Source organism: Sinocyclocheilus anshuiensis, unplaced genomic scaffold (genome assembly GCF_001515605.1).
Source record: "Sinocyclocheilus anshuiensis isolate Anshui unplaced genomic scaffold, SAMN03320099.WGS_v1.1 scaffold998, whole genome shotgun sequence".
In the NCBI taxonomy this organism is placed as follows: Eukaryota; Metazoa; Chordata; class Actinopteri; order Cypriniformes; family Cyprinidae; genus Sinocyclocheilus; species Sinocyclocheilus anshuiensis.
The window spans coordinates 168,599-177,855 of record NW_015536513.1 but is presented as its reverse complement, the minus strand read 5'-3'; the positions used below and the strand labels follow the sequence as shown (position 1 = coordinate 177,855).

At 39.6% G+C, this 9,257-nt stretch overlaps 3 protein-coding genes across 3 annotated transcripts in view; 2 read left to right on the top strand and 1 right to left on the bottom strand.

The window, feature by feature from the left end:
- The window catches only part of LOC107692232 (gastrula zinc finger protein XlCGF57.1-like), a gene marked incomplete at its 3' end in the record, with an annotated part of 166,610 nt that overhangs the window by 73,152 nt on the left and 84,201 nt on the right, over positions 1 to 9,257 (bottom strand). The gene's annotated exons all lie outside the window — the stretch shown is intronic.
- The window catches only part of LOC107692100 (gastrula zinc finger protein XlCGF8.2DB-like), a 56,207-nt gene continuing 47,871 nt past the window's right edge, over positions 922 to 9,257 (top strand). Inside the window, exon 1 of the mRNA XM_016491015.1 lies at positions 922 to 969. The gene's annotated coding sequence lies outside the window, so the exon portion shown is untranslated. The remainder of the gene's footprint in view (positions 970 to 9,257) is intronic.
- On the top strand, positions 6,770 to 8,077 carry LOC107692120 (gastrula zinc finger protein xLCGF3.1-like). Its single transcript, XM_016491033.1, has one exon. The coding sequence runs from the start codon at positions 6,772 to 6,774 to the stop codon at positions 7,885 to 7,887; it is 1,116 nt and encodes a 371-aa protein (XP_016346519.1). The 5' UTR covers positions 6,770 to 6,771; the 3' UTR covers positions 7,888 to 8,077.

Genomic DNA, 9,257 nt, shown 5'->3' with positions numbered 1-9,257 from the left:
CGAAACACACAGCGTCTTCACGACATGGCGGCAGCAACAACAATACTACAGCGAGAATAAAAGTTACGCCTTCTTTCTTTGTGTGAACATTTGGGCGGCGTTATGCAAATCTTCCCACATAGTGACGTAGGTATGTGGGGGCGTGTTAGAACGAGCCGTTTTAGGTAGACGTGGTTATCTCTTAACTTTTATAAAGAATATCTCTTTGGATTTGAGACTTTAGTCTTTGCAACTTTACAGATCTTCTTTATGCACCAAGAGCTTAACACTCCAAAGAGAAAGGAAAAATTGAAATCGCATCATATGACCCTTTAAAATGATCCATTTGTCTTCTATAGTAGCATACATTTAGAACATGATAACCACAGTTAAAAAACAGTAGTGTAAATACATTGAGTATAAATACACAAACACAATAGCTTAATCAAAAAAATAAATAAATACTGTAATTATATTCCATTACTCCTTTAATACATGTTTGCATTAATAATATAATAAAATTCGATATGAATATCCCACACTTCTGCCACAATATGGTGTTGTTACTACAGTAAATCCATAGTAAATGATGGTGATGTGTAGATTGAAAAGCCTTCTAACTGTTTCGCTGCACAGTGTTTCTCCTGTTTGTCAGTGCTGTTTCATCTATGTAATATTTTATTATCATTGTTAGTTTTTTATGACTAGTAATGCCAAGCATAGCTCATTTCTGTCAAAATAAATAAATAATAAAATAAGCATATAAAAATACAAAAAATATATATATATATTTGACTGATGTTTTATTAATTTAGTTGTTATGATTTCAAACACTTTTCTCACTTTTTTTTGTTAACACTATTGGTTAGGTTTAGGGTAGGGTTTAGTATATAATAGACATCAGTGTGTAAACGGGACTTTTATTTTGCTCTGGCGATGTGACGTCATAAAGCCGCGTCCCTGCATCTGTTGTGATTCGGCTGAAGAAAGGTTTGTGGTTTTTAAATCAATGCAGACTGCTCTGTCAATTTACACGTTTTACAATCTACGTAAAAAACAATCAATCTTAAATGTAACGTTGTAATATGTTATTTAGTGTAATTTGTGTGAGTAAAGCACATCCTCGTATTAATAAAAGAAAGGGTGCGTCTCTTTTAGCTCCCTATTATATCGTGAATAAGTGCATCGTTCAAGAACTGGAAAAAAGTGCGATAAACTGAGAATCAGAATCATCTGAACTGAGTCATTCGTAAATGATTCAGTGATTCGAATCAGCGCACGCTGAACAAAACTGGTAAAATGTACCAACAATCACATTTAAAAAAATATACACTTTTTGATATACCATTAAAAAAAAAAACAGGTAGCCCATCTGAATTAGGACATTTAGGCTATCCATCTAATAGTAGCCTACCAAAATCTTATTAACAGTAGAAGTTAAATCTTACTGTAGTCTTCAAATCTGGATACTGTCTTACGTTTTAAAATCACAAAGAGAGTTTGGTCCCATCAGGCTAACGTGACAGTCACGACTCATGCAGCTGTAAGCTTTTCTTTTTCTTTTGTTTTACTCGCGATCTTTACAACACGCATTACATTACGTATTTCATGGCTCACTCGTTTTATGCGTATTTGGCGCCACCTATTGTTGTGGGTGTATTATTGACATGTCAAAGTCTAGACCCTGAATATAAGACGACGTTTTCTCAGATGTATTTCCAAGTAAAAAACATCATCTTATATTCGGGTCAATACGGTACTAAACTATTATTTCGTTTGTAAAGAAAGATTTGTAAAAAAAAATAGTGTGCAATTTTTGTTTACTTTATTTACTTCACTTATTATTATTATTTGTATACCACTGCCAGTGATGTCCTGCCACCGCGGTGTGGTTGTAAACAGCCCTAGTTTGGTTTACAGATCTACACAGATCTGGTTTTGTGCTAGATTTTGTCAAATAGCTCAAATACAGACATTATAACTCGGCTTAACCTATATAAGTTCATTTACAGTTTAGCAACAGTTTAAACTGTTTCAGTGGAGCTCATCAAAACTAACAGCTTTCTTCTTGGTCTTTTTAGCAGATGCCTTATGGGAATTAAATAGTGGGGCTGTCCTACCTGTTACCTACAGTTCATTATATGAAATTTACATTTACATTTACATTTAAGCATTTAGCAGCCGCTTTTATCCAAAGCGACTTACAGTGCATTCAGGCTATACATTTTTTTTTTGTTACCAGTATGTGTGTTCCCTGGGAATTGAACCCACGACAAATTATTATTAATATTATTATTAATTCCTCTGCTTTTTTCTGTTCAAGACCACATTGTTTGGACTGAGGAGACCCAACTCCTGTAGTTGCACAGAATAAAAAAAATAACATGACCAGACAAATAAGAAGATCCTGCTTTCACATTGGACATTTGTTATTATAACATCATGCATTTGAGTTGTGCCAATAATACAGAATTAGCCTAAACAAAAACTATATATATATTTTTTTCTGTAACATTAATCCTAATATCTGCTTCTAAAATATACCATTAATTTCTAGCACTTAATTATGCAAACCTAGAAATGAGAGTGATCACATTTGGCTACTGCATGCTGTCTACATCTGTTCATTTAAAGGTATTTGGTGAGCAAATAAAACAGCCAGTGGACACTAAGTCTACATCTACATTAATCCAGATACACATGAACAGTGTTTCCATTTTAAATGCTCTCCATCCACACTAACCTTTTCAAGCATTCTCCAAAAGTTTCTCATCCACACTGAAACATCAGAAAACGTTAAATTCGCTTTACTGTGCATGCGTAAAGCCTCAAACAGCTCACTGAGACGATACAGACAGAACAGACATATTAAGTTCCCTTCCGAGCTCCCACTCACTTCCTGTCGTATTTCAACTGTCCTATCAAGGAAAAATGCAAAAATCTGCTTTAAATGACAGGAACAGAATCAAGCAAGGTGTTTTTATAATCATTGAAAAAAAAAAAAAAAACGAAGATTCTTTTAATTGCACAGTTGCAGTGGGGCAAGGGAACTCCTTCCCTTCCAATCTTTCTTTAAGTTCTATTGGCTAACGCCAGAACAAATGACTGGCCAGTTGTCACGAAGTATGCAAATCGCATGCTAATACTGACGCGCTCGAGAGGCAGTATAAAATGCGGTGCATGCGACAATTACGTCAGAATCTGATACTGAACGCCGCATAGCTGGTCGAGCAGCGAACACGGCGACCTCCGTGATGTCTAGTTCCAGCTCTCAGGGAACCGAGGTTACTATAGTAACCGGAGACGTTCCCTCTCGAGCTTTCACGAGACATCACGAACACATTTCTCCGTTATGGGAACGATATTCAATCCCGCCGTGAGAGAGGCTACGAGCAGCCTGAACCAGTCACATACTCAGCGAAGATAGAACACACAATTCCCACAACCAATAGCGATGCTTGTAGGCGGGCTCGCAGCTGATAGGTGGAGCTTCGCCTGAAAAACCTGCAGCACCGCCATGGAGACGTTCCCTCTCGAGCTTTCACGAGACATCACGGAGACATTTCTCCGTTATGGGAACGATATTCAATCCCGCTGTGAGAGAGGCTACGAGCAGCCTGAACCAGTCACATACTCAGCGAAGATAGAACACACAATTCCCACAACCAATAGCGATGCTTGTAGGCGGGCTCGCAGCTGATAGGTGGAGCTTCGCCTGAAAAACCTGCAGCACCGCCATGGCGTGCAGCGCGGAAGCCGCCTCGCCATCAGACACATATGCTTTATTGGCGAGGTGGGCGGTGGTCCTGCACGGCTTCGAGGGGAGGCTGATGTCCGAGCCTAGGGTCTTGGCTGCTGCAGGACACAGGTGCGCAGCGACGGTCTCCTCGACGGGGGGATAGTGCACGTACCCGTGGGCCTTCGCCCCATCCACGTGGGAAAAAATGGCCTGTGTAGCAGAGTGGACACGTGCTGATTGGGGCGCAGACCCTGTTCCAGCGCCGCCATGGCGTGGGCCAGGCCCAGGCAGGCGATGCAGTGGTCGTGTTGATCCGGCGGCTCGATTGGTGCAGCGCAGATCTTGCAGATTGTTGCCATAGTGAATTCAGCAGGTGAAGTAGAAGATTCTGCAGTGCAGTCAGTCCTCCAGACTAAGATGATGCAGAAACTCGCTGCGTTCCCATTACAGATTTGCAAAAACTTTTGCAATATTGTATACTAAATGTCGATAAAAAAACGATTACGAAATGACAGCATTTCCATGACCAGTTTTTATGCCACTAAAACATTTTTTTTTGTTTTTCATCTTGCAATAAGTCATGCTGATGGATGTTGGTAGGTTTACGTACATCACAGCCACTGCACTAGCCATTATTGTTAATTGAATGAAAGTAGGCGTATATGTTTAGCAAAGCAGCGCAGTCCGTCCAAGCATTACTGGCAAGGACAGCCCCTTATACTTGAGAGCAGCCATGTATGAGGTGTTTCTTGGAGGTTATAGTTAGGGTGACTATAGAAAGTAAAAGCCGAATCCTGGACATTTTGGGCAATTTAAAAAAAATGCATCCGGCCGGGATTTTTAAAGTCCAAAAAGAGGACATGTCTGGGGCAAAGAGGACGTATGGTCACCCTATTATAGTACATTAAAGAATGATCATGTGACTTTTACGTACGCCAGATGACCTGTAAATGTGAAAAATCTGTTTCCATTGCAGTTTTGCGAATTATTCCTTTTTCGAATTGCCTAAAAAACGCCTCATGCAAACGTATACACTTTTTTTGTGATATATGGGAGTTTTGCGAAATTGACAGGTTTCCATTGGGTGCATTTTCAATTCACAATTTCAGTTTGCGTGATTTGAAGGGTAATGGAAATGCAGACAGTGGTCAGTGTGACTAGTAAGTGCTCTATTCAACCAACTAGAGCTTATTTGTTGATCCTGCAACATTTAAAAGGTGAAAGAAGGCCATGATTATCAACAAAACAATTTGTGAATGCAACAACCAGATACGTAATTGTGGAAAACAATGTAATGGTACATCCCTCCATCAAGATCTAGATGAGTGGAGGTCCTAAAGAAAGCAAAGGATTAACAATATCGACAAGAAGTTCTGAGATTACAGGTTACAACTCTTTCAGAAGTTTAGTAGGTATAGGATCTAGCTTGGATTTGATGCTTTTCATGTCTAAATGTTTTGATGTTTGTTGCTTCATGCTTTTAAACTGGTGTTAACTTGTATTTGTCAATTTTCACCTCAGACCCGATGGCGCTGAAACAGGAGAGTCAAGAACTGAATGAAACGGAAGAGAAAGATCAAAACGAAAAACATAATGATTTCAAAACTGAAGAAAAAACAATTAGTTGCTCGCAGAATGAAAATACTTCCTCACCAAAAAAAGCTGAAAAAACACAAAACCTTCATTCCCAAATGAGAATTCATACTGGAGAATCGTCTTGACAAACAACCCGGCGAATTCGCTTAAGCTCACAACTTGAATCTGGTGAGATACTCTGTGGGAATCCTGTCAAAAATCCAGATTAAAAGCTTCCTATGGAGATGGAATTCGCCGTCTGATTAGTTCCTGAGCGAAGCGATAGCTGCTGAATAATTACTGAAGGGACCTTATGAAGGGAATTATGATTGGTGTCATGATCCTATAGGTAGACGTGGGTCAGCTGAGTGTCAGCTGATGCGAGCTTGACTAACATGGCCTGCCAGAACTATCGCTACGCTCCATTTCTAGCTTAAGCTAAGCCCCGTCTGTCAAACCGGGCCATTAAGTTCTCTGCCGAGCTCTTACTCACTTCCTGTCGTATTCCCACTGTCCTATCAAGGAAAAATGCCAAAGGCCGCTTTAAATGACAGGAACAGAATCAAGCAAGGTGTTTTTATAATCATTGGGGGAAAAAAAAATATTTGAATTGCTCAGCTGCAGTGGGGCCCCTTGGTGGTTCGAGGGCCATATGCAACTTTCATAATTTGCGCATAGGGAGGACTGGCACTGATGAAATCTCTTTCGTTTCAGATTGAATTTAGCAAATGCTGTGGCCAGTAACCGTTTATTCCCAGTGCAGTCAATCCTCCAGACTAAAATGATGCAGACATTGCTTTTTGATTACAGATGTACAAAACTTCTGCAATATTTTATTAATGTCGATTAAAAAAACTATTGCAAAATGACAGCATTTCCATCAACAGCATTTTTTTATGAGACTAAAACATAATTTTTCACCTTGCAATAAGTCATGCTGATGGATGTTGGTAGGTTTACGTACATCACAGCCATGCAAGTGTAAAAATGTTTTGTGATATATGGGCGAAATTGGAAATTGACAGGTTTCCATTGGGTGCATTTTCAATTCACAATTTCAGTTTGCGTGATTTGATGGAAATGCGAAACACAGCTAGTGGTCAGTGTGACTAGTAAGTGCTCTATTCAACCAGCTAGAGCTTATTTCTTGATCCTGCAACATTTAAAAGGTGAAAGAAGGCCATGATTATCAACAAAACAATTTGTGAATGCAACAACCAGATACGTAATTGTGGAAAACAATGTAATGGTACATCCCTCCATCAAGATCTAGATGAGTGGAGGTCCTAAAGAAAGCAAAGGATTAACAATATCGACAAGAAGTTCTGAGATTACAGGTTACAACTCTTTCAGAAGTTTAGTAGGTATAGGATCTAGCTTGGATTTGATGCTTTTCATGTCTAAATGTTTTGATGTTTGTTGCTTCATGCTTTTAAACTGGTGTTAACTTGTATTTGTCAATTTTCACCTCAGACCCGATGGCGCTGAAACAGGAGAGTCAAGAACTGAATGAAACGGAAGAGAAAGATCAAAACGAAAAACATAATGATTTCAAAACTGAAGAGGAATCGATTAGTTGCTCACAGAATGAAAAGACCTCCTCACCAAAAAAAGCTGAAAAAACACAAAACCTTCATTCCCAAATGAGAATTCACACTGGAGAGAGCTCTTTCACCTGCCAACAGTGTGGAGAGATTTTCAATCAAAAAGAAAGCCTTAAAGTCCACATGAAAATTCACACTGAAAATAAACCGTTAATATGCCCTCGGTGTGGAAAATGTTTTACACGGAAAAAAAACCTTAGGACACACATGAGAATTCACACTGAAGTGAGACCTTACACCTGTGAACAGTGTGGAAAGAGTTTTATACTGAAAAGTCACCTTAAAGCCCACATGAGTATTCACACTGGAGAGAGACCTTACACCTGCCCTCAGTGTGGGAAGAGTTTCTCACGAAATGGAGGACTTACGACTCACATGAGAGTTCACACTGAAAAGAAGCCATTAATATGCTCTCAGTGTGGAAAGTGTTTTACACAGAAAAGAACCCTTGATGCCCACATGAGAGTTCACACTGGAGAGAAGCCATTCACCTGCCCTCAGTGTGGAAAGAGTTTCAGGCTCAAAGAAAGCCTAAAGACTCACATAAGAAGTCACACTGGAGAGAAGCCATTCATATGTGCTCAGTGTGGAAAGAGTTTCAGATATAAAGAAAACCTTAATTATCACATCAGTATTCACTCAAGAGAGAAGAGTTTTAAATGTCATCAGTGCGAAAGGAGTTTCACAGACACGAATCACCTTCAGGATCACGTTAAAATTCACATCGGAGAAAAGTCTCTCATGTGCCATCACTGTGGAAAGAGTTGCTCAAAAGAAGACAAACTCAAGGTTCACATTAGAGTTCACACTGGAGAGAAACCTTTCACCTGCGAACAATGTGGAAAGTGTTTCAGGGTTAAAGAATACCTTAAGATTCACAAGGTAGTTCACACTGGAGAGAAGCCTTACAAATGTCCTCAGTGTGAGAAGAGATTCACATGTCCAAGCAGCATGAAACGCCATTTGAAAACTCACTCTGGGAAGAAATAGCCGTTTTCTTCAGTGTGACGAGGTTTTGAAAAAGGAGTAATTTCTACAATCATCTGCACATTCGTTTTGGAAGTCATTAAATTTTAGTCAGTGTAGTGGGACCCACCTAGACACTAGAGGGCGCTCCAGTTCAGTTAAGGAGATAGATAAACGTGTACAGCGGAAAATAAAAATATATGGATGTTAAGTAAAGCCGAGACTTGTGCGATTTTGTCAAAAGTCTTTGTTTTTAAATCTCACTGTGTGATTTTAAAAATATATATATATTTTTTAAGTCCTTTAGGATTGTACTTGTCAGACTGTACGAACATGATGATCATGTCACACTGTGGGGTCTCAGCTGTCATTAATATCAGACTGTACGACAGTCAAGACGCGTTAAAAACGGGTGCGCGCAAGAAGTCTTGTTTTACATTATCAACCCATACACGTTCAGTGACTGCGCACAGTGTGAGCCGGGCTTAACTGAGCTGTTTGCGTGTGCTGATGTCTCGTCTCATCTTGAGTTTAAGAAATAACAATCTGTTACATAGTCAGAAGTGGTTTTGACAACCTGCAAAGAAAGACAGCAAAGAAGTGAGTGAAAAAAAAGAGTGATGCTGCATAAAGACTGCTAGAAATGAGTAAATTGATATGGATCAAAGTGCGATTGAGAACTGATCTGTAAAAAGAAAAGGAAAGGAATAGCGGAGCAGTACACCTGGGATTAAAAGAGAGTGAACACTGAAAATGGATCAGATATTTTCGCTGACACCCCCAGGAAGTTTCAATTTCGACGAGCCTAGCTCTTGGCCACAGTGGATGCGCCGCTTTGAGCGATTCAGAGTAGCATCGGGCCTTGCAGAAAAAGACTCCGCTTACCAGGTAAACTCGCTTCTTTACATTATGGGGGAGAAAAGCGACAATATTTTAAATACGTTACCCCTAAGTGAGGAAGAAAAAAAAAAGTTATGATGAAGTCAAGAAGGCTTTAAGTGAGCACTTCATTGGCAGACATAATGTCATATACGAGAGAGCAAAATTCATTAGCAGATTCCAACAACCTGGTGAATCAGCAGAGAGCTTCATCACAGATGTGTACAAGCTTGCAGAACACTGCAGTTATGGTGATCTCCATGAGGAAATGATCAGAGACCGTATTGTAGAGGGCATAAGAGATGCAAAGCTCTCGGAGAAACTGCAACTAGATCCGAATTTGACATTGGACAAAACAATAACTCAGGTCAGACAAAATGAAGAATAAAACTTCAGCAGCCAATAATAAGATGAGAAAAGTGTGAAGCAAAAGAAGTGAATGTCGATGCAATCATGACAAAGAGAACGTCTAACGCAAAGATGACATCACGGAGAGCGAAAGTACTTATAATGCA